Source organism: Pristiophorus japonicus, chromosome 21, assembly GCF_044704955.1.
Source record: "Pristiophorus japonicus isolate sPriJap1 chromosome 21, sPriJap1.hap1, whole genome shotgun sequence".
In the NCBI taxonomy this organism is placed as follows: Eukaryota; Metazoa; Chordata; class Chondrichthyes; family Pristiophoridae; genus Pristiophorus; species Pristiophorus japonicus.
In genome coordinates this window covers 53,529,480-53,555,476 of record NC_091997.1, presented here as the reverse complement: position 1 = coordinate 53,555,476, position 25,997 = coordinate 53,529,480, and the positions used below count along the sequence as shown (strand labels likewise).

General features: G+C 49.9%; 1 protein-coding gene across 2 annotated transcripts in view; it reads right to left on the bottom strand.

Annotated features, from left to right (window-relative positions):
* The window catches only part of ace (angiotensin I converting enzyme (peptidyl-dipeptidase A) 1), a 271,560-nt gene that overhangs the window by 164,085 nt on the left and 81,478 nt on the right, over positions 1-25,997 (bottom strand). For both annotated transcript variants that reach the window (XM_070864766.1, XM_070864767.1), the window contains 5 exons: positions 11,559-11,703; positions 11,348-11,446; positions 8,671-8,793; positions 5,997-6,208; positions 2,909-3,045 (listed from right to left, as the gene is read on the bottom strand). In XM_070864766.1, the coding sequence (XP_070720867.1) occupies positions 2,909-3,045; positions 5,997-6,208; positions 8,671-8,793; positions 11,348-11,446; positions 11,559-11,703 (716 nt within the window). The remainder of the gene's footprint in view (positions 1-2,908; positions 3,046-5,996; positions 6,209-8,670; positions 8,794-11,347; positions 11,447-11,558; positions 11,704-25,997) is intronic.

Genomic DNA, 25,997 nt, shown 5'->3' with positions numbered 1-25,997 from the left:
GATGAGGGTAGCAGCAGACGGGATCAGCCCTACTGCGTCCAAGACGGAAGTGATCCAGAGAGCACCCAGACCCCGTAACATGACGGAGCTGCGTTCGTTCCTGGGTCTCCTGAACTATTTTGGTAGCTTTCTTCCCAAATTGAGCACGCTGCTAGAGCCGCTACACGTGCTCCTACGCAAAGGTCGCGAATGGGTCTGGGGGGAAAGCCAGGAAATGGCTTTTAATAGAGCACGCAATTTGTTATGTTCCAACACTCTGTTAACACTATATGACCCAGACAAGAAACTTGTGTTAACGTGCGATGCGTTGTCCTATGGTGTCGGGTGTGTGTTGCAGCATGTCAATTGGGAACATTCTTCCTGCATCTAACCTGTCTGAACCCATCAGAATTTTAAACATTTCTATGAGGTCCCCTCTCATTCTTCTGAACTCCAGTGAATACAAGCCCAGTTGATAGGTCAGTCCTGCCATCCCGGGAATCAGTCTGGTGAACCTTCGCTGCACTCCCTCACTAGCAAGAATGTCCTTCCTCAAGTTCGGAGACCAAAACTGTACACAATACTCCAGGTGTGGCCTCACCAAGGCACTGTACAACTGTAGCAACACCTCCCTGCCCCTGTACTCAAATCCCCTCGTTATGAAGGCCAACATGCCATTTGCTTTCTTAACCGCCTGCTGTACCTGCATGCCAACCTTCAATGACTGATGTACCATAACACCCAGGTCTCGTTGCACCTCCCCTTTTCCTAATCTGTCACCATTCAGATAATAGTCTGTCTCTCTGTTTTTACCACCAAAGTGGATAACCTCACATTTATCCACATTATACTTCATCTGCCATGCATTTGCCCACTCACCTAACCTATCCAAGTCACTCTGCAGCCTCATAGCATCCTCCTCGCAGCTCACACTGCCACCCAACTTAGTGTCATCCGCAAATTTGGAGATGCTACATTTAATCCCCTCGTCTAAATCATTAATGTACAGTGTAAACAGCTGGGGCCCCAGCACTGAACCTTGCGGTACCCCACTAGTCACTGTCTGCCATTCTGAAAAGTACCCATTTACTCCTACTCTTTGCTTCCTGTCTGACAACCAGTTCTCAATCCATGTCAGCACACTACCCCCAATCCCATGTGCTTTAACTTTGCACATTAATCTCTTGTGTGGAACCTTGTCGAAAGCCTTCTGAAAGTCCAAATATACCACATCAACTGGTTCTCCCTTGTCCATTCTACTGGAAACATCCTCAAAAAATTCCAGAAGATTTGTCAAGCATGATTTCCTTTTCACAAATCCATGCTGACTTGGACCTATCATGTCACCTCTTTCCATGATGAAGGCAATTGCCAGGTTACACGTTTGGTGGCCAGGGATAGATGCAGATCTTGAACTTTGTGTTTGCAGGTGCAACATGTGTGCCCAGCTGGGCAATGCGCGCAGGGAAGCCCCCCTTAGCCCCTGGCCATGGCCCGCCAAACCTTGGTCACGCATCCATATGGACTACGCAGGTCCTTTCATGGGAAAAATGTTTTTGGTTGTAGTAGACACCTACTCCAAATGGATCGAGTGTGTCATTTTAAATTCAAGCACAGCCTCTGCCACGGTAGAAAGTCTACGGGCAATGTTCGTCGCCCACGGTCTACCGGACATCTTGGTCAGCAACAATGGCACGTGCTTCACAAGTACTGAATTCCAGGACTTCATGGCAGGCAATGTAATTAACCATGTCAGAACAGCACCGTTTAAGCCGGCCTCAAACGGACAGGCAGAACGAGCAGTGCAGATAATCAAACAAGGGATGCTCAGAATCCAAGGGGGTTCCCTACAAAGCTGCTTATCACGCCTCCTGTTGGCCTATAGATCCCGACCACACTCGCTCACACGGGTTCCACCGGCAGAGCTGCTAATGAAAAGGACGCTGAAAACTCGGCTATCCCTTATACACCCTACCATGAAAGAAATTGTCGAGAGCATACGCCAACCACAATATGACTATCATGACTGGAATGCGAGGGCGCGATGTATTGATGTAAATGATCCTGTTTTTGTCCTCAACTACTCTGCAGGGCCCAAATGGCTCGCAGGCACTGTGGTTGCCAAAGAGGGAAATAGGATTCTGGTAGTTAAACTTACCAATGGACGAATCTGTCGCAAACACGTGGATCAAACAAAAAGGAGGTTCAGCAACCCCATAGAAGAAGCAGAGGAAGAACACAATATAGAGTTCACTCCACCACAGGTGACCGAACACAGGAACCAAAGGGAGGAGAGCCCAGTCACTGTGGGCAGTCCGGACAGGCCTGAGGCACCGCAAACAGCAGACACTCAGGCCAGCGCCCAATAACCGGAGCCCCAACTCAGGCGCTCTACAAAAGAGCGTAAACCACCAGACTCAACCTGTGATCCCAATAAGACTTTGGGGAGGAGGTGATGTCATGTATTCAACCAGCATTGTAACCCATGTATAATCTGACCTAAGTTGTACACTGTGAGAACAATGACCACTAGGTGGGAGACACTCCTAACCTGGACCTTCAGGTATAAAAGGGGAAGCTCCACCCACCTTCATCAGTTGAGTGCTAAGGAATAAAGGACAGGTCACAGACTGACCTTCTCTCAAGCATGGGCCTCGTGTGCATTTATACTGTATAGTAAGGACGTATCACGGCCTACCATCCATTGGCAGAGACTGATGAGATTGGGTTTGATCACCAGAGAACTCAAGTTGTGCTTTTGCACATATTCTACCACGCACCTTGTGGATTCACAACACTGACCTGAAATCCTCTCCACTGAACTATGAAATGGTCAGCCTTCCTAGCAAAATATACAAGAGAACCACTTCCTTCAACCGTGGTTAATATAGCCCGAGTCCAAATGTAACCTCATCCAGGACGAACATACCATGATCTGGTTGTTATGTTCCGTGATGTTGGTATTGTATGCCCAGGAGGACTCTGTGTAGTCGAACCACACCTTCTCTGTGACCAGGTTGTAGTTATCTATAAAACTCTTCGCTTTTTTTTCATCGGTGATTTTATCTGCAACAAACCAAACAACAAATTATAGTCCTGGGATAACAGCAACAGTAACACCAACTTGCATTTATATAGCGCCTTTGACGTAGTAAACGTCCCGAGGCGCTTCACAGAAGCGTAATCAGCCAAAATGTGACACTGAGCCACATAAGGAGGTATTAGGTGACCAAAAGCTGAAGGAGCACCTTAAAGGAGGAGCGAGACAGAGCGGTAGAGAGACGGAGAGAGAGTTCCAGAGCTTGGGGCCAGACAGCTGAAGGCACGGCCACCAATGGTGGAGCGATTAAAATCGGGGTTGCGCAAGAGGCCAGAATTAGAGGAGCGCAGAGATCTGGGAAGGTTGTAAGTTTGGAGGAGGTCACGGAGATAGGGTTGAGGCTGTGGAGGGATTATAAATTGGAAGTGTTGCCGAATTGGGAGCCAAGGCAGGTCAGTGAGTACAGGGGGTGACTGGAGATAGGCTGTGGCTACACACAAGTAATCCAGATTTGTGTTTGGCCACCCAGGACAGCAATGGGTTGATTTGATGGATTTCCGCACCCAACATTGTGGGCATTGGGTACTTGAGGGGCATCATACCCAGTACCACCGAACCGTTACCACATGATCAGCCCCATGACTTTTAAATCCAAGTTCCCATTAACGTACAATACACCCCAAGTTGCTGATACTGACAGATTCATCCCCATATGTGGTTACAGTGCTCTGACCCGCCTTTTCCAAACCCACACAATTTAACAAATACACACCGGCAAATGGGCAGATATTGGACTGAGCTGCCTCGTTTCGGAGGCCAAATGCAACCAAAAGAGGACCCGTTTGGACCGTCCTGAGTCAAAGTAAATGTGGAAGATCAGAAGCTCACTCGAGGATCGACCACCTGTGATACAGTCCGCCCGATTTTGATTTTAGTTTGTCAGCCAGGGCTCCGTCGGTAGCACTCTTGCCTCTGAGTCGGAAGGTCACAGGTTCAAGCCCCACTCCAGAGACTTGAGCACAGAGGCTACGATATGGCCGGGGTGGGTTTTCCCAGCAGGATTTCGGGCAGGAATCTCAGCAGTCGGGGTTTCCCCAAGTGCCAGGCGCTTTAACTCCACACATTGCATCTTTAGTAAACCAGGATCCTCGCCAGGAGCAGGCCGGAGCCGCAGGAGCGGGTAAGGAAACAAAGTGTTTCCACCGCACTATTTCGAAGAGGAGCAAGGGCATTCTCACCAGTGTCAGAGAATCATAGAATCACAAAAAGTTACAGCACAGAAGGAGGCCATTTCGGCCCATCGCGTCCTTGCCGGCCGACAAGAGGCTTTCCAGCCTAATCCCACTTTCCAGCTTGAGGTCCGTAACCCTGCAGGTTACATCACTTCAAGTCCATATCCAAGTACTTTTTAAATGTGGGGAGGGTTTCAGCCTCTACCACCCTTTCAGGCAGTGAGTTCCAGACCCCCACCACCCTCTGGGTAAAGAAATTTCCCCTCAAATTCCCTCTAAACCTACCCTCAATTACACCTGGCCAATACTTATTCGTCAACCAACAGCACTAAAAAACAGATTATCTGCTCATTATCACATTGCTGTTTGTGGGAGCTTGCTTTGTGTAAATTAACTGCAGCGTTTCCCACATTACAACAGTGACTGCACTCCACAAAGCAGTTCATTGGCTGTAAAGTGCTTTGGGATGTGCTGAGGTCCAGAAAGGTGCTATATAAATGCAAATTCTTTCTTTTGTTCTTTCTTTCAATTGACTTGAAGGGAAAGGAACGCCTGTTGGGGAGAACAAGGTGTGGCTGCTCCACGATCATCCGTATTCCGCCTCGGCCGACAGTTAGAATCAGACCCTTTTCTGTTCTATTTTAGTGTCCTTAGAATTTAGTTTTAAAAATATAAGCGTGATGTTGAGAATGAATCATGGCGATCCAGTCTGCTGCATGGTGGGTTGCTTACATATGGGGGTAACCCTCACCCGCCCTCGCCCCCCACCCACCCTCGCCACACCCACCCCACCCCTCACCCACCCCCTGTCCCCCACTCACCCCGTGCCCTCCACTCACCCCGTGCCTCCCACCCCCTCCCCCCATTCACCCCTCCACCCATTCCCCACCCCGCCCTCCCTCCCCCCCACACCCCCGCCCCGCTCTGCCCTCCCTCCCTCACTCACCCCCCCCACCCCGCGATAATCAGGCAAGCACATCGCCTGTCCATTATAGAACCCGCCGCATTTTATTTCCACGGATGACACTGTGCCCGGCCGTTTATCACCCGAGCTGTGAGGGTCAACCTCACTCTTAGGAACATAAAGAATAGAAAGAATTTAGATTTATATAGCGCCTTTCATAACTTCAGGACATTCCAAAGCGCTTTAAAGCCAGTGAAGTACTTTTGAAGTGTAGGCACTGTTGTAATGTGGGAACGATTTAGTACAGCAAGGAATTGCTGGACAAAAGATGACCAAGACCATCTGGTTCGCGTTCTACCATCCATGTAGTCACATGGTACAACGCTAATGGAGCTGTTGTCCAATCACTGCAATCGATCTGCATCGATTGGTCTATGACAGACCCAGACATGAGATGAGGAAAACCCCCATAGCTCCAAAGTCACCTACACTTAGCACATGTCATGTGTCAAAGATACTGTATCCCCAAATAGTCGCATAGAGTCTAAGTACAGCACCATCTCGGGCAGTGCCTGGACATGTGCATTTACACTGATTACATCACCAGCCACAATGGGGCTCTGGGAAACACAAAGTGAGTCTAGATTTTTATTGTCAATCATTTTCTTCAAATAAAACCTAAGACTTATCAGGAAGACATAGCTAATCAGATTGTTGGATTTGATTGAATCAAGCTGATTGGTTTCTGGTACAGCCTTGACTCCATGTCTGAGGTACGTGCCCCCTGACCTCCCAGCCACTTCTGACGCCTGCCCTTCACCCCAATTGAACTGACACTTACCAATGTTATTTGGGTATCCATCAGGAACTGGAGGCCGCCATTCAATGTCCGTCCACCCCAGCTCTTCCTTGTTTAGTTTGTTCTGCTCCTGCAGCCACAAGGTGATGGGTTCGAAATACTCGAGCAGGGCAGAAGCATTCATTTTCTCGCTGCCTGTCACCTCCCGAAGGATGTCCTGCCAAGCTTTTGAGGAGCCAGCTTCCAATGCTTTACTGAGAGACCGGAGGAAGCATTTATGCATCATTATACAGGAAAGACAGACTTGCATTTATATAGCACCTTTCACAACCACCGGACGTCTCAAAGCGCCTTACACCAATGAAGTATTCTTGGAGTGTAGTCACTATTGTAATGTGGGAAATGTGGCAGCCAATTTGCGCACAGCAAGCTCCCACAAACAGCAATTTTATAATGACCAGATAATCTGTTTTTCTTGTGTTGATTGAGGGATAAATATTGGCCTGAAGATCAGGGATAACTGCCCTGCTCTTCTTCGAAATAGTGCCATGGGATCTTTTACATCCACCTGAGAGGGCAAACGGGGCCTCGGTTTAACGTCTCATCCAAAAGACAGCACCTCTGACAGTGCGGCACTCCCTCAGCACTGCACTGGGAGTGTCAACCTGGATTTAAGTGCTCAAGTCCCTGACTCAGAGGTGAGAGAGTGTGACCCACTGAGCCACAGCATTGCACACTCTGTCATTATCAGGATTGCACACACTGTCATTATACAGCATTGCACACACTGTCATTATACAGGATTGCACACTCTGTCATTATCAGGATTGCACAGACCTGCCATACAGTGTTTGGCAGACAGTGCCAGAACTACCTGGCTGGTTTGATCCAGTGTGGGTGTCAGCATCACTGGCCCATGGAGTTTCAGGCCTGTCTGTAGGCTTATAAAGAGTTCTACCTGTGTGTCCTAAACCCGCACCATGGTGATTCACTATTTATCCCAACGACTGATCCGTTTATTTTCCAGATGCCAGTAGGGGTTGAGCACTGACATTATTGCGTGACCAATATTGCAGTGCTAGTTTGGCGGCACGGCTGATCGCCAGGTTCCCGGTGCCCACTGCAATTGACCCTCCACGCTAATGCGAAATTGGTTTACAAATTTAATCAATTACAGCTGTTCAAAGAGCTACGAGGTGTCTGGGGCCTGGGGATTGGGCACAAGGTGTCTGGGGCCTGGGGTTTGGGCACAAGGTATCTGGGGCCTGGGGATTGGGCACACGGTGTCTGGGGCCTGGGGATTGGGCACAAGGTGTCTGGGGCCTGGGGATTGGGCACAAGGTGTCTGGGGCCTGGGGATTGGGCACAAGGTGTCTGGGGCCTGGGGATTGGGCACAAGGTGTCTGGGGCCTGGGGATTGGGCACAAGGTGTCTGGGGCCTGGGGATTGGGCACAAGGTGTCTGGGGCCTGGGGATTGGGCACACGGTGTCTGGGGCCTGGGGATTGGGCACAAGGTGTCTGGGGCCTGGGGATTGGGCACACGGTGTCTGGGGCCTGGGGATTGGGCACAAGGTGTCTGGGGCCTGGGGTTTGGGCACGAGGTGTCTGGGGCCTGGGGTTTGGGCACAAGGTGTCTGGGGCCTGGGGATTGGGCACACAGTGTGTGGGGCTTGGGGATTGGGCACACGGTGTCTGGGGCCTGGGGATTGGGCACACGGTGTCTGGGGCCTGGGGATTGGGCACAAGGTGTCTGGGGCCTGGGGTTTGGGCACGAGGTGTCTGGGGCCTGGGGTTTGGGCACAAGGTGTCTGGGGCCTGGGGTTTGGGCACAAGGTGTCTGGGGCCTGGGGATTGGGCACACAGTGTGTGGGGCCTGGGGATTGGACACGAGATGTCTGGGGCCTGGGGATTGGACACGAGGTGTCTGGGGCCTGGAGATTGGGCACAAGGTGTCTGGGGCCTGGGGTTTGGGCACACGGTGTCTGGGGCCTGGGGATTGGGCACACGGTGTCTGGGGCCTGGGGATTGGACACGAGGTGTTTGGAGGCCTGGGGATTGGACACGAGGTGTCTGGGGCCTGGGGATTGGGCACAAGGTGTCTGGGGCCTGGGGTTTGGGCACGAGGTGTCTGGGGCCTGGGGATTGGGCACAAGGTGTCTGGGGCCTGGGGATTGGACACGAGGTGTCTGGGGCCTGCGGTTTGGGCACAAGGTGTCTGGGGCCTGGGGTATGGGCACAAAATGTCTGGGGCCTGGGGTATGGGTACAAAATGTCTGGGGCCTGGGGTTTGGGCACAGGCTGACTGGAATTTTTAACATTTGGTTAAAGTGGTGAGGATCTAGTACCTGGGCAGGAGGTAGTGGCTGAAGGTCGAGGAAGGAAGCGGAGGTAAAAGTGAAGGGTGGTCCGATAAGTGGAGACGGTCACCATGGCTCACAATCTAACATTTTCAAAGTGGGCCTTGCTGTGTTTCTCAAGCAGCCAGGTGCATTATGGGAAGGCCCTTAATTTGGCTGAGAATCGGGACCTGAATGAGATTTGTGGCCATTGTGTGCGGCCACACCGAAGGCCTCAGGCTTTAGGCCTCCACACACCATAGTACAAGGTGCCTGCCCATTACATTGTCCGCTCCTGCCTGTGGTGCCTTACCCCTGAGTGATGGGTCATCGTTTCCCCATTCTTTAATCCCGACAAGGATGAAGATTCAGAACTTACCTGAGTTTCGTGCCAGCTATGACTGAATTGTAGATGTCACATTTATGCAGAGGTCCTGTATGCCCTGAAACATTGCACAGAGCCTTGTGGAACTGGAACTGCAGAATAAAACTCACAAAGTACCTGTAAAAGTGAGAGGAGATTCTTTTTAGAATCATAGGAATTGGAGGAGGCCATTCCACCCCGTGAACCCGTCCTCCATTCAGTTAGATCATTGGCTTATCTGTATCTTAACTCCATTTACCCGCCTTTACTCTATATCTCTCCATACCCTTACCCAATAACAATCTCAGTCTTGAAAACGTCAGCTGATCTTCAGCATCCACACCCTTTTGGCGGAGGGAGTTCCAGATTTACACCACGCTTTGGGTCAAAGAATACTCCTGCATTCACTGCTGAACGGCCTGGCTCTATTTGTAAGGCTGTGTGTGTCCTGCTTGCGGACTGCCCCACCAGAGGAAATAGTCTCTCTTGATTTACCCCATCAAACCCTTCAATCAGTTTAAACACCTCAATTAGACCATCCCTCAATCTCCTAAACTCAAGGGATTCCAAACCCAGTCTGTGCAACCTGTCCTGATCATTCAACCCCTTTAGCCCTGGTATCATTCCGGTGAATCTGCACTGCTCCCACTCCGAGGCCGATATATCCTTCCTGAGATGTGGTGGCACAAACTGAATGTTTGAAGAAAGCTAAGGGGGAGAAATTGGGGTTTCTTGCGCCCCGCCGTTAGTGCCCCCCGGGGGGGCGCTAATGGGGCGTAACTGACTTTTCATCCAGGCACGGCGATGCTAACGTCTCCCGCTAAATTGGGCGGGAGGTTCAGGGCGGTGGGAACCGGTAGCGCCCTGCTCCGCTTCGCGGCAGTGACGTCATCACCGTGCGCCGTGACCCGTTTCCGCCCTGGAGCAAAAAATCCGGCATCGCCCCACCCCCCCCCCCATCCGAAGCTACGGCGGGCGATGCCAGCGACAGATTCAGGGGGCATGTACACGGCAGACGGGCGCTCGCAGGCCGCTAGTTAAAGGGGAGCTGGCTTGCGCATGAAAAAAAAAATCAACCAACTTGGACGCGGGATCCGTGCTGCAATCTGGCAACCCGCTCCCCGGTGGGTCAGGTAGGGCCCCACAGAGTTGGCAGCTCAGCCCTCCCCTTTAATGAAGGGGAGGGCCCCTCCTACGCGGCAGCACTATATGTCCCAGAGCGTAGCGCTGTGTCCCTCTCCCTCTGCTTCCGCCCTCTTGCGCCCCACAGAGGAAGTGGAGGGCGTTATTTTGTTCCACTTCCTCGCGGGGGCGCTAACCACAATTTCACGAGCGGGGCGGGGCTTCCGCGCCTGGCGCAGGAAACTCCCGCCTCGCGACTGTTGCCGCCCCCAAACGGGGCGCGGCACAATTCCCCCCCAAGCGTCTTATGATTCGTAGAAACTCTTTCATGTTTCTCTGCTCCCGCCTCCCCAGTTTTCTCAAGCCCTCTCCATGTTGATTCACCTTGTGGAGCAGCTCTATGGGCACTACTTGCTCTCCACTATCTCACACAAAGGACAGATGTTTCTTGTTTGGGCCTGAACATTGAGTGCTTGGAGCTATTCTGTTCGAAACATAGAAATTCACAGCGCGGAAGGAGTCCATTTCGGCCCATCGTGTCCACGCCGGCCGACAAAGACTCTCTTGGGGAGGGCATCACAGTTGACCCCAATCCTCTTCTCGCCTGCTGCCCACACGTGCACATTCCGGGAGCAGGAACCGTGGCTGTTGACTCCCCAACCTCAGTGGAGAGTGCGGAGGCTACGTCTTGTATCCATATAACGGTCATGTCTGATACCAGCCAGCCTCGCATGAAAGATAGGCAAACTTTACCACTTTTCAGATATATATCCAAAGGGCTTCACATCCACTTGGTTACTTTGTAGAATAGTCAGTGCAGGCAAATGTGCCAGCCAAAGTGGTGCACAGCAAGGTCCCCACAGACTGCGGTGAGACAAGTGAACAGCTAGTCTGCGTTTTGTCGCCTGTTCCCAAGCATTTATCTCAGCTGGAGGATTGTGTCCGATTCTGGGCACTGCACTTTCGGAAGGATGAGAAGGCCTTAGAGAAGTTACTGAGGAGATTTACTCGAATGGTTCCAGGGATGAGGGACTTTAGTTATGTGGAGAGACTGGAGAAGCGGTTTTGATTGAGTAGATGGGGAGAAATGGTTTCCAGTGACAGGAGGAATGGTAACTGGAGAAAACAGATTTAAGATCATTGCCAAAAGTTACAGCAGATGAACTGGATAATTCCTGTGGAAATTCACACCCCGCCCCATTCTGTCCCATTTTCAATACCGACCATCCTCCCTCGACCAATGTCACCATAGAATCCTAGGATCTTACTGCACCGACGGAGACCATGCGGCCTATCGTGCCTGTCGGCTATTTGGTTGAGCTCTGCAATTTTTCACCGCAAGTATTTATCCAATTCCCTTTAGAAAGTTTATTATTGAAAAGGGGTAGATGGGGAGAATTTTTTTACACAGTGAGTTGTTATGATCTGGAATGGAATGCTGAAAGAGGGGTGCAAGCAGATTCAATAATAAACGGCGTGGGGTGTGAATTTCCACAGGAATTATCCAGTTCATCTGCTGTAACGATCGAAGGATCTGCCTCTGAGGTGATATCCCTTTGCTGAACTTTACCTGATGTAAGGCGTGTTTGCCGGGATGTGGTACTTGGCACCGGGGTCAAAGTTTGTTTCGTTTCTCGGAAGTGGTGGGCAGACCCCTTGGTACTTTGTCCTGGAAGGTACAAGAACAGATACAGACTGAATCCCGATGCAAACCCAAGATGAGCCCCAATTCAAGACCAAGCTCTCGCCATGGACCACTCAGCGTGCAGTTGTTGCTTTACCTCAGATACCACCATTCATAGTTATAGTGCTCTGGAGAAATCCTGCCACTGAACACTCCCCAGCGCCACTGGTCAATCAGATATCCAAACGGGAGGAATGCAACTTTCTCCAACGCCATTTTCAGGAGGTAGTTAATATCGGTTTCTGTCAGAAAATAAAGCGATTGGATTTAGTAAAATAGAAGCTGAATGTTCTTATTTCTCCTAAGGTTTTCATCCGTCTTTAGAATATTGAGACATTAAACCGAGGCCCCGTCTGCTCTCCCAGGTGGACGGAAATGATCCCACGGCACTATTTCGAAGAAGAGCAGGAGAGTTATCCCTGGTGTCCTGGGGCCAATATTTATCCCACAGCCAACATCACTAAAACAGATTATCTGGTCTTTATCACATTGCTGTGTCTGGGAGCTTGCTGTGCGCAAATTGACTGCTGCCTTTCCCACATTACACTCCAGTGACTACACTCCAAAAAGTACTTCATTGGCTGTAAAGCATTTCGGGATGTCCAGTGGTTGTGAAAGGCGCTATATAAATCCAAGTCTTTCTTTCTTTCTTTTATCCCCCCAGTTTTTTTTCCTTTCCTGAAGGCACTGACTCTCGCTGGGTTATAATTTCACAGGTACCACCAACTCTGCTGTGCCTCACCGAGATGGTCATTCACAGTATTAGGCTCCACACCATAGGAGGGATATTGAGGCTTTAGAGAGGATGCAATGTACATTCACTGGGAGGCTGTCTGGCACAAGGAAATACAAATACAAAGAGAGACTTGAAAAATTGGGTCATGTTGTGTTATCATCTGAACACTTAACATGGCCGGACCTCTGCTATTTTAGTAAACAATCTCGTCCAAAAATATGCTGCCCATATCTTAACTCGCACCAAGTCCCGCTCACCCTGTGCTCGCTGACCTTCACTGGCTCCTGGTCCGTCAATGCTTCAATTTTAAAATCCTCATCCTCAATCCCTCCATGGCCTCGCCCCTCCCTATGTCTGTAACCTCCCCCAACCCCACAACCCCCTGAGATATCTGCGTTCCCCCAATTCTGGCCTCTTGTGCATCCCTGATTTTAATCGTTCCACCATCGGTGGCCACGCCACCTGCTGCCGAGACCCTAAGATCTGGAATTTCTTCCCTAAACCTCTCTATATCCCTCTCCTCCTTTAAGACGCCTCTCAAAACCTACCTCTTTGACCAAGCTTTAGGTCACCTGTTCTAACATCTTTTTATGTGGCTCGCTGTCGAGTTTTGTCTGATAATGTCCCTGTGAAGTGCCTTGGGACATTGTTACCACAATAAAGGCGCTATATAAATGCAAGTTGTTGGCAACACCTCCATTAAAAGAGCGGGTGGAATGCATTGTAAACACTGCTTGCAGAGAGTCGCAGGCTCTACACTTTAAACAAAGGTGGCCCCCTTCACCAAACCAGCTCAGTTTTAACAACCCACCGGGTTTGCTTTCTGCAACTTCACGTTTTCTCTTCCGCGCCGAAATCATTTCTTTGGTGAGGAGGAGGTGGGAGGGCAGGTGGGCCTTTCCCAGGTACCAGCATGGTCACGGGCTAAGAGAGAGATGCCTGGCTGCATTAGGAACCGACTCCTCCCGTCCATCCCTGCTACACGCAGTTCCAATGGACGGAGCCGTTTCTCATTTACTCCCCAAGATGTAGAGTTCCAATACGCCGCTCCTCTTACCGCCCATTGGGTGAGTGGCGGAAACATCTGGAAGGCCTCAGCTTCCTTCCCTGGCCTGTGCTGAGTGAGCAGATAGCAGGCGGGCGCGAGTGATATATTTGCACCCTTGGGGTAGTGAAGGGAAAATCTGGGATTGCTACCCCGATCACTTTTGGGGGCGTGCATGGTTGCAGACACAACATGGCTTGGGGATGTAGCAACAGTTGTCAACACTCACTCACTGCCAGTACGCCAGGAAGCACAGTCACTTGGTGAGCTGAAGGAGCTCAGCCATGAAATTATCCCCCAGCAAGAGTCAACGCTTCCAGGAGAGGAGACGCGGCGACTGGGGACGGGGAAAATCAAGAAATAATGACTGGCTGACAGCAGGTTTGTATTTTAAAAGCATATTGACCAGAGCAGAAAGAATGACTTGTATTTATATAGCATCTTTCACAATCTCAGGATGTCCCAAGGCGCTTTACAGCCAATTAAGTACTTTTTGCAGTGTAGTCACTGTTGTAATGTGGGAAACAGGGCAGCCAATTTGCGCACAGAAAGCTCCCACAAACATCATCGTCATAGGCAGTCCCTCATATTGAGGATGACTTGCTTCCACGCCGAAAAGTGATGAGTTCACAGGTGTTTCAATATTCCAGACTCCGAGCCAGATCCTGAGGGGTGGAAGATGTCTGGGCGTGGATTTTTTTAACGTGTGGGGGATGCGAGGCATAGCCAAATATTACAAAGTATTTACAGCTGAGAAACAGGCCATTTGGCCCCACAAGCCCATGCCAGTGAAGGTCCGCAGGTGGTGAAGGTATTTCTGAAGGTTTCCGTGGCAACGGAGCTGAGGCAGGAGTGGGGGGGGGGCAGTAGACTGTGTGTGCGAGCGAGAGGTTGTGTGGTTGGTTCGATCCTCCAGTGTGTCGGCCGGACTCAGTGGGTAGCACACTCGCCTCTGGGTCAGAGGTTGTGGGTTCAAATCTCACGTCTCTTCTCTCAGGTGGATGTAAAAGATCACTTGGCACTACATGAATAAGAGCAAGGAAGTGAACATAAGGAGCAGGAGTAGGCCATACGGCCCCTCGAGCCTGCAGCGCCATTCAATAAGATCATGGCTGATCTGATCATGGACTCAGCTCCACTTCCCTGCCCGCTCCCTATAACCCCCTATCATTTAAGAAACTGTCTATTTCTGTCTTAAATTTATTTAATGTCCCAGCTTCCACAGCTCTCTGAGGCAGCAAATTCCACAGATTCACAACTCTCAGAGAAGAAATTTCTCCTCATCTCAATTCTAAATGGGCGGCCCCTTATTCTAAGATCATGCCCTCTAGTTCTAGTCTCCCCCACCAGGAAACATCCTCTCTGCATCCACCTTGTCAAGCTCCTTCATAATCTTATACATTTCGATAGATCGCCTCTCATTCTTCTGAATTCCAATGAATAGAGACTCAACCTTTCCTCATAAGTCAACCCCCTCATCTCAGGAATCAACCTTGTGAACCTTCTCTGAACTGCCTTTGTTATAGATGTAAACTTGTATTTACTCTGTACAGCCACCAGAGGGCTCACTCCTGGAGTCCCAAGGGATCCCATAATCCCTTGGGAGCACAGGTATTTAAGCAGACCTCACAGATTGGAGAGGCACTCTGGAGACCTGCAATAAAAGACTAAGGTCACACTTTACTTTGAGCTCACAGTGTTCAGTCTGACTCTTTCTCCATACATAACAACTGGCGACGAGATACAGATAGCGAACCCAATGATGCAGAGAACAGTGGTCATCCTGGAGAAATTCTCAGAGGGAGATGATTGGGAAACTTTTGTAGAGCGACTCGACCAATACTTCGTGGCCAACGAGCTAGATGGGGAAGAGAACGCTGCCAAATGAAGGGCGATCCTCCTCACCGTCTGTGGGGCACCAACTCATGGCTTCATGAAGAATCTGCTAACTCCAGCGAACCCACGGAGAAATCGTATGATGATTTGTGCACACTGATCCGAGAGCAGTTGAACCCGAAGGAAAGCGTTCTGATAGCGAGGTACTGGTTCTATACCTACAAAAGGTCTGAAGGCCAGAAAGTGGTGAGTTATGTAGCCGAGCTAAGACGCCTTGCAGGACATTGCGAAATTGAAGGACATTTGGAGCACATGCTCAGAGACTTTTTCGTACTTGGCATTGGCCACAAAACCATACTTGGCAAACCTTTGACTGTAGAGACCCCAACCTTGAGTAAGGCCATAGCCCAGGCGTTCATTACCACCAGTGACAATATGAAGCAAATCTCTCAGCACACAACTACTGCTACAAGTACAGTGAACAAAGTGATGTTGTTTTCAAATCGTAGAGTACAGGGCAGATCATACATGCCTGCAGATGGATGTCCGCAGATGTCTTAGAGTCCACATCAAGGGTGATGAATGCAAGGCCATTAACACCTTGTTGGCGCTGTGGGGGTGATCATCGTTTCCATTCATGCCGATTCAAACAGTACGTTTGCAGGGGCTGTGGAATAATGGGACACCTCCAACGAATATGCAGGCAAGCTGCAAATCCGGTTAAACCTGCAAACCACCATGTTGCAGAGGAGGACAGATCCATGGAGGATCACGATGAACCAGAGCCTCAGTCCGAGGAGGCAGAGGTACATGGGGTGCTCACATTCACCACGAATTGTCCCTTGATAATGCTGAATGTTGAACTAAATGGATTCCCGATGTCAATGGAGCTGGACACGGGCGCGAGCCAGTCCATCATGGGCAAAAAAGACTTTCGAATGGTTGTGGTGCAACAAGGTCTCAAGGCCAATCTTAACTCCAGTTCGCACAAAACTAAGAACTTACACAAAAGAACTGATTCCCGTAATCGGCAGTGCTACCGTAAAGATCTCCTACGATGGACAAGCTACCACTCTGGGTGGTACCGGGCAGGGTCCCCTGCTGCTCGGCAGGAGCTGGCTGAGAAAGATACGCTGGAACTGGGATGACGTCCGAGCGCTATCACTCGCTGACGACACTTCGTGTGCCCAGGTCTTAAACAAATTTCCTTTGCTGTTCGAACCAGGCATCAGGAATTCCAAGGAGCAAAAGTGCAGATCCACCTAATTCCGGGGGCGCGACCCATCCATCACAAGGTGAGAGCAGTACCGTACATGATGAGAGAAAGGGTAGAGATTGAGCTAGACCGGCTGCAAAGAGAGGGCATCATTTCACCGATCGAGTTCAACGAGCGGGCCAGTCCTATCGTCCCAGTCCTCAAGGGAGACAGCACCGTCAGAATCTGTGGTGATTACAAAGTAACTATCAATCATTTCTCCCTGCAGGACCAATACCCATTACCAAAAGCCGACGACCTCTTTGCAACACCGGCGGGAGGAAAGACGTTCACGAAGCTGGATCTGACTTCAGCCTACATGACGCAGGAACTGGAGGAATCATAGAAGGCCATCACCTGCACAAAGGTCTTTTTATTTATAAGAGATGCCCTTGTTATAATCCGATCAGCGGCGGCGATATTCCAGAGAAACATGGAAAGCTTACTGAAGTCAGTCCCGCACACCATGGTCTTCCAGGGCGACATCTTGGTCACAGGTTGGAACACAGTTGAGCATCTGCAGAACCTGGAGGAGGTTCTTAGTCGACTCAACCGTGTGGGGCTCAGGTTAAAACGCTCGAAGTGCCTTTTCCTGGTGCCTGAAGTGGAATTCTTGGGAAGGAGGATTGCAGCAGACGGCATCAGGCCCACCAACGCGAGAACGCACCGAGGCCACAGAACGTGACGGAGCTGTGGTCGTTTCTGGGACTTCTGAAGTACTTTGGTAACTTCTTACCGGGTCTCAGCACACTGTTAGAACCACTACATGTCTTACTATGGAAAGGGGATGAATGGGTTTGGGGCAAAAGCCACGAAAATGCCTTTGTAAAAGCGAGAAAATTGTTATGCTCAAACAAATTGCTTGTGTTGTATGATCCATGTAAGCGTTTGGTACTAGCATGTGATGCATCGTCATAAAGCGCGGGTGTGTATTGCAATAAGCTAATGATTTCGGGAAACTGCAACCAGTTGCTTATGCATCCAGGAGTTTGTCTAAGGCTGAGAGAGCCTACAGCATGATTGAGAAAGAAGCGTTAGCGTGTGTCTATGGGGTAAAGAAAAGGCATCAATATCTGTTTGGGCTAAAATTCGAATTTGAAACTGACCATAAGCCACTAATATCCCTGTTTTCTGAGAGTAAAGGGATAAATACCAATGCATCGGCCCGCATCCAGAGATGGGCACTCACGTTGTCCGCATACAACTATGCCATCCGCCACAGGCCAGCCACATAAAACTGCGCTGATGCTCTCAGTAGGCTGCCATTGCCCACCACGGGGGTGGAAATGGCGCAGCCTGCAGCTTTAGCCATGGCTATGGAAGCATTTGAGAGTGAGCAATCAGCCGTCACTGCCCGGCAGATCAAAACCTGGACAAGCCAGGACCCCTTATTATCTCTAGTCAAAAGCTGTGTGCTTCACGGGAGCTGGTCCAGTGTCCCAGTGGAAATGCAGGAAGAGATAAAGCCGTTCCAGCAGAGCAAAGTTGAAATGTCTATACAGGCAGACTTCCTTCTATGGGGCAATGGAGTAGTGGTCCCCAAGAAGGGCAGAGATACCTTCATCAATGACCTCCACAGTACCCACCCAGGCATCATAATGATGAAAGCGATAGCCAGATCCCACGTGTGGTGGCCTGGTATTGATGCGGACTTAAGAGTCCTACGTTCACAGATGTAATACGTGTTCGCAGTTATGCAATGTACCCAGGGAGGCGCTGCTAAGTTTATGATCTTGGTCCTCCAAACCGTGATCTAGGGTACAAGTCGACTATGCTGGCCCGTTCTTGGGTAAAATGTTCCTTATGGTTGTAGGCGCTTACTCCAAGTGGATTGAATGTGAGATAATGTCGGCTAGCACGCCCGCTGCCACCACTGAAAGCCTGCGGGCCACGTTTGCCATCACGGCCTACCCGATGTCCTGGTGAGCGACAATGGGCCATGTTTTACCAGTGCTGAGTTCAAAGAATTCATGACCCGTAATGGGATCAAACATGTCACATCGGCCCCGTTTAAACCAGCGTTCAATGGTCAGGCAGAGAGAGCAGTGCAAACCATCAAGCAAGGCTTGAAGGGGGTAACTGAAGGCTCACTGCAGACTCGCCGATCCAGAGTCCTGCTTAGCTACCGCACGAGACCCCACTCACTCACTGGGATCCCACCTGCTGAACTGCTCATGAAAAGAGCACTTAAGACAAGGCTCTCGTTAGTCCACTCTGATCTACATGAACAGGTAGAGAGCAGGCGGCTTCAACAAATTGCATACCATGATAGAGCAACTGTGTCACGTGAGATTGAAATCAATGATCCTGTATTTGTATTGAATTATGGACAAGTGGCTTCCCGGCACTGTCGTGGCCAAAGAGGGGAGCAGGATGTTTCAGGTCAAACTTTCAAATGGACTCAGCCACCGGAAACACTTGGATCAAATCAAACTCAGATTCACGGACTACCCTGAGCAGCCCACCTTGGACCCTACCTTTTTTGATCCCTCAACACACACATAAGTGACAACCGACACCACGGTTGACTACGAAGCAGAACTCATTTTCCACAGCAGCCCTGCAGGGCCCAACACACCAGGCAGGCCAGCAAGGCCAGCTGCACAGCAGCCCAGCAAGAGCCCAACAAATGATTCAACAATCCCAGCTTTCACACCGAGATGATCAACCAGGGCAAGAAGGCCCCCAGATCGACTCAAAATTGTAAATAGTTACGTTGGGGGGGAATGTTGTTTTCTATGTAAACTTGTATTTACTCTGTACAGCCACCACAGGAGCCCCTGGAGTCCCAAGGGATCTCATAATCCTTTGGGAGCACAGGTATTTAAGCAGGCCTCATAGGTTGAAGAGGCACTCTGGAGACCTGCAATAAAAGACTAAGGTCACACTTTACTTTGAACTCACAGTGTTCAGTCTGACTCTTTCTCCATACATAACAGCCTCCAAAGCAAATATATCCTTTCATAAATATGGAAACCAAAACTGCATGCAGTATTCCAGGTGTGGCCTCACCAATACCCTGTACAGCTGTAATAAGACTTCCCTGCTTTTATACGCCATCCCCTTTGCAATAAAGGCCAAGATTCCATTGGCATTCCTGATCACTTGCTGTACCTGTATAATATCCTTTTGTGTTTCTTGCACAAGTACCCATGTCCCGCTGTACTGCAGCACTTTGCAATCTTACTCCATTTAAATAATAATTTGCTCTTTGATTTTTTTCTCCCAAAGTGCATGACCTCACACTTTCCAACATTATACTCCATCTGCCAAATTTTTGCCCACTCACTTAGCCTGTCTATGTCCTTTTGCAGCTTTTTTATGTCCTCACACATTGCTTTCCCTCCCATCTTTGTATCGTCAGCAAACTTGGCTTCATTACACTCAGTCCCTTCTTCCAAGTCGTTAATATAGATTGTAAATAGTTGGGGTCCCAGCACTGATCCCTGCGGCAACTCACTCATTACTGATTGCCAACCTGAGAATGAACCATTTATCCCGACTCTCTGTTTTCTGTTAGTTAGCCAATCCTCTATCCATGCTAATATATTACTCCAACCCCGTGAACTTTTATCTTGTGCAGTAACCTTATAAAGCACTTTTGGATGCCTGGTGACCGCATAAGATGCTATATAAATGTAAGTCTTTCTTTCTCAACCGCATATTATTCAGATCCTTCTGAAAACACCGGTAAATGGTATCCACTGGATCGCACTCATTGAAGATATTTCATTCATAAAGTGTTGCAGTAGATTTATGAGGCATTGTGAATTTTGATCATTTAAGTAACTCAGCCAGCAGGTGGGTTATCTGAGTTCAGTGTGGATCAGTGTAAATGATTAGTCGAGGAGTAAGGAACTAAAACAGGAATGTGTTCATGCCGTGTTTCGATCAGGACAGGTTGTCATGGTTCAATCTATGGAACCATCGATGCAAAGCTTAACCGTGGTGAAGGTGATTGAGGTGCTGGGTTGCATATGCAAAGCAATGAGTGTGTTTACATTGAAACCAGTAAGTGCAATTGTGCTTGCAGCCAAACAGAATCCTTGGCTCCTGCATGCTCCTGGGTACATACACAGGTAGAGCTGTCTGCCAAAAGGTAGCAATGTAGGGTCCAGGAGATTTACAAAATGTCGAAGGGACTTCCTGAGCAAGTTGCACACCAGAGCTGACACGGCATTGCTATTGACTGTCAAACAGACAAAGATACACATCCATTCTTCATTCGTAGGAATGAATTATCAGTCGATAAAGATTAGGAGACCTCCAGGCAGACTTACACTTCCAGCTTTGCATGGTTGCAAGTGGAATTTGCATTGGACTGGCACCAAGTTTGTGGTGCTTGTTGTACATTGTTACTCAGACTCCATTTGGGGAGGTGACTTTTCCTGTCTATTGTACAAGGGACCCCGGCCTGTGAGCACCATCTGAGCAGGCCCGGGAGCGGAAGGAGCAGTGTAGTGGCGTACCACTCCAGGGAGCAGCACGTGCTGGAGCAGGAGAGCAATGGCAGCGAAAAGGGACGTCACCAAGGTCCAGGTCGGTGATTGGAGCGTGGGCAGGTACAGCAGGAGCGGCGAGGTCAGGGCGAAGGAGAGGCGAGAGATTGTAGAAGGACGTGATTGGGGCCCAGGAGAGGTGTGCGTTCAGGGCCCGGAAGAGGCGAGGGCCCAGGGGCAGCACGGGCCAGCCCACACTGCGATATGTGTGCGCACTAGGTCCGTGCAGCAGAGCTGGTCTCCAGTCGTCTTGGTTAACCCTGGCCACTGGACCAAGACCTAGCTCTGTCAAGCCCGTGTGGTGGCTGGTGTGCAACGGCCACCCCACGTTAAAAAAATCCACGCACAGGCACCTTCCATCTTTCAATATGTAGTCCAGGACCTGGAATATTAGGTCCTTCATTGAAACACCTGTGAACTTTTTGGCGTGGAAGCAAGTTATCCTCGATTCGAGGGACTGCCTATGATGATGATGACAAGGGACAGAGCTGGTTAATATTGGAGGACTTGTTCTCTTTGGGAAAGAAGGAACTATGAGGTGGTGCAGTTGATGTTTTCCTGACAACGAAGGGGATTAGCAACAACAATCTGGATAAACTGGGTAAACTATTTTCGATGGCGAGGCACTCAATGCTAAGGGGTATTGATTAAACATTTGTTTTGTGCAGAGGGAACTCTCTTTCTTTCACTGTGCCTAGAAACTGAAAGGCTTGCATTTATACTGCACCTTTCATGACCACCGGACATCTCAAAGCACTTTACAGCCAATGAAATACTTTTGAAGTGTAGTCACTGTTGTAATGTAGGAAACACGGCAACCAATTTGCGCACAGCAAGCTCCCACAATCAGCAATGTGATAATGCCCAGATAGTCTGTTTTTTGTTATGTTGATTGAGGGATAAATAATAGATAGGACACCAAAATGGTGCTATGGGATCTTTTACATCCAGTTGAGAGAGCAGACAGGGCCTCGATTTAACATCTCATCTGAAAGACGGCATCTTTGACAGTGCAGTGCTCCCTAGATTTATGTGTGGAAGTCCCTGGAGTGGGACTTGAACCCACAACTTTCTGTCCCAGAGGTGAGTGTGCTACCCACTGGATGTTTTAAAGCGCTTTACAGCCAATGAAGTACTTTTGGAGTTTATTCACTGTTGTAATATACAGTGAAGGTGGATCAGGTGGACCCAGTGCTCCAGGTCTGTGTCCCCACTACTCCACAGATGGGTTCCCACAGCTTCCCCAAACCCCTGTCACTGGGTAAGGTGGACGGCAGTGAGGATGCTGATGAATTGGAGGTGGAGGGATGGGTCCTCAGCCCTCACTTCCCTCTCAGTCTGACTATGGGACTCCTGAACCGAGGGTTATTCCAACAATACTGGGGCTGGTGCTGGAGTGGTCCGCACCCCAGAGGGCCTGTGCTCCAGGAAGCAGCCCCAAGCTCAAAGAGGCAGACAGCAAGTAAATAAATTCATCCCCGTGCCTCCCACTCACCCAGCCAGAGGGCCCCAATGCCGGGGTTCTAGAAAGGCAGATACACTCCTGTGTTGTCGTCCCCCATCGTCCCAGCACAAGGTTCCATTGGGGGAGCAACTCCACTGGGAGGTGGGAATGGCTTAAGCCCATATATTGAGCAGACTACTCTCCCAAGAGGAAAATCGGCCCTTTGGAGTGAGAAAAGAAATCAGGTGAAAGTTTAGATGTAGAGAAGTAGAATCAGTTACTGTGGAAAGTCACTGAAGAGTTTGTGGGGAGAGATGGGATAGGGTGGGCAGACAAGTTGGTGGGGTTGGGGCCTACAGAAAGCGATGGGGGTCATTCAGCACAATGACCTTGTCCTGTCACTAAAAATTCCTCCTTTATCTTATAAATTCTTACAGTCCTTGAACCTGGGAGTGAAAGAACATGTTGTGTATCTGTAAAGCATGCATTCCCATGTTCTGCCACCAGGGAGCTCATCCCCTGAAGTCCCAAGGGATCTCAGCATCCCTTGGGAGCACTGTATATAAGCCAGCCCGAAGGCCTGTTCCTCACTCTGGAGTGTCTTATTAAAGACTGAGGTCACTGTTACTTTAACCTCCCTGTGTGCAGCCTCATCTGTGTTAGGAACACAATAGCTGGCGACGAGTATACGAATCCAACGCAAAGATGCAGTAAACTGTGGGCATCCTGGAGAAGTTCTCGGAGGGTGAGGACTGGGAAGCCTATGTCGAACGGCTAGACCAGTACTTTGTAGCCAATGAGCTGGACGGAAAAAGAAGCGCTGCAAAAAGGAGAGCGGTCCTCCTCATGGTCTGCGGGGCACCGACCTACAGCCTCATAAAGAATCTTCTGGCTCCGGTGAAACTCACAGATAAGTCGTATGAGGAGCTGTGTACACTGGTTCGGGAGCATCTTAACCCGAGGGAGAGCGTGCTGATGGCAAGGTATCGGTTCTACACATGCCAGCGATCTGAAGGTCAGGAAGTGGCGAGCTATGTCGCCGAGCTAAGGCGACTTACAGGACAATGTGAGTTTGATGGCTACCTGGAGCAAATGCTCAGAGACTTTTTTGTACTGGGCATCGGCCACGAGACCATCCTACGAAAACTTTTGACTGTAGAGACACCGACCCTCAGTAAGGCCATTGTGATAGCACAGGCGTTTATGTCCACCAGTGATAATAACAAACAAATCTCTCAGCACACAAGTGTTAGCAATGTTCATAAATTAACTGGAACCGTGTTTGCGAGCAGAAATGTACAGGGCAGAACCCACGAGTCTGCAACTGCCAGCAGGCCTCATGTGACCCAGATGACTCAGAGTCCCCAACAAAGGATGAATGCAAGGCAATTCACACCTTGTTGGCATTGTGGAGGCTTCCATTCAGACTATTCATGCCGCTTCAAAGGCTATATTTGCAAGAGCTGTGGAAAAATTGGGCACCTCCAACGAGCTTGCAAACGAGCTGCAAGTTCTGCAAAACCTGCTAACCACCACATGGCAGAGGAAGATCGGTCCATCAAAGCAATTTCGAGCCTCAGAGAGAGGAGGCAGATGCACACATTTTCGATGAAATGTCCACCTATAATGCTAAACGTAAAATTGAATGGCTTACCCGTAGCCATGGAACTGGACACTGGCGCTAGCCAATCCATCATGAGTAAAAAGATGTTTGAGAGACTGTGGTGCAACAAAGCATTCAGACCAGCCCTGAGCCCCATCCACACGAAACTGAGAACGTACACCAAAGAGCTCATCACTGTCCTGGGCAGCGCCATGGTCAAGGTCACCTACGAGGGCACGGTGCACGAACTGCCACTCTAGATTGTCGCGGGCAATGGCCCCACACTGCTTGGAAGGAGCTGGCTGGGCAAAATCCGCTGGAACTGGGATGACATCTGAGCGCTATCACATGTCGATGAGGCCTCATGTACCCAGGTTCTTAACAAATTTCCTTCCCTTTTCGAGCCAGGCATTGGAAACTTTTCTGGAGCGAAGGTGCGGATACACTTGGTCCCAGAGGCACGACCCATTCACCACAAGGCGCGAGCAGTATCTCACATGATGAGGGAGAGACTGCAAATCGAGCTGGACAGGCTGCAACGCGAGGGTATCATCTCCCCAGTGAATTCAGTGAGTGGGCCAGCCCGATTGTTCCAGTACTCAAAAGTGATGGCGCGGTCAGGATTTGCGGCGATTATAAAGTAACTATTAATCGTTTCTCGCTACAGGACCAATACCCGCTACCTAAGGCAGACGACCAATTTGCGACGCTGGCAGGAAGCAAGACGTGCACACCAAGCTCGACCTGACTTCGGCCTACATGACGCAGGAGCTGGAGGACTCTTCGAAGGGGCTCACCTGCATCAACACGCATAAGGGACTGTTCATCTACAACAGATGCCCGTTTGGAATTTGGTTGGCTGCAACGATCTTCCAGAGAAACATGGAGAGCCTACTCAAGTCGGTACCATGCACGGTGGTCTTTTAGGACGACATATTGGTCACGGGTCGGGACACCGGCGAGCACCAAAAAACCTGGAGGAGGTCCTCCAGCGACTGAATCGCATAGGGCTACGGCTGAAGAGGTCGAAATGCGTCTTCATGGCAACAGAAGTGGAGTTTTTGGGGAGAAAGATCACGGCGGATGGCATTCGGCCTACAGACGCCAAGACAGAGGATATCAGGAATGCACCCAGGCCACAGAACGTCACGGAGCTGCGGTCGTTCCTGGGACTCCTCAACTATTTTGGTAACTTCCTACCGGGGTCAAGCACCCTTTTAGAGCCCCTACGTGTGTTATTGCACAAAGGTGAGAACTGGGTATGAGGAAAAAAACAAATAATTGCTTTTGAGAAAGCCAGAAACATTTTATGCTCCAACAAGCTGCTTGTATTGTATAACCCGTGTAAAAGACTTGTGCTAGCATGTGACGTGTCGTCATACGGAGTCGGGTGTGTATTACAACAAGCTAACATTGCAGGGAAGTTGCAACCTGTCGCCTATGCTTCCAGGAGCTTGCCCAAGGCCGAGAGAGCCTACAGCATGATTGAGAAAAAGGCATTAGCGTGTGTGTTCGAGGTAAAGTACCTGTTTGGCCTCAAATTTGAGCTGGAAACCGATCACAAGTCCCTCACATCCCTGTTCGCTGAAAACAAGGGGATAAATACTAATGCCTCAGCCTGCATACAAAGGTGGGCACTCGCGCTATCAGCGTATAACTATACCATCCGCCACAGGCCAGGCACCGAGAACTGTGCGGATGCTCTCAGTCGGCTACCATTGCCCACCACAGGGGTGGAAATGGCGCAGACTGCAAACTTCTTGATGGTGGTGCAGCCCGCAGACTTGTTGATGGTCATGGAAGCGTTTGAAAATGATAAATCACCTGTCACAGCCCGCCAGATTAGGACTTGGACCAGCCAAGATCCTCTACTGTCCCTAGTAAAACCTGTGTACTGCATGGGAGCTGGGCCAGCATCCCCGTTGAAATGCAAGAGTCAATCAAGCCGTTCCAGCGGCGAAAGGACGAGCTGTCAATTGAGGCAGACTGCCTGTTGTGGGGTAACCGCACAAAAAAGGGCAGGGAGACCTTCATCTCGGATCTCCACAGCACACACCCGGGTATAGTAATGATGAAAATAATAGCCAGATCCCACATGTGGTGGCCCGGTATCAACTC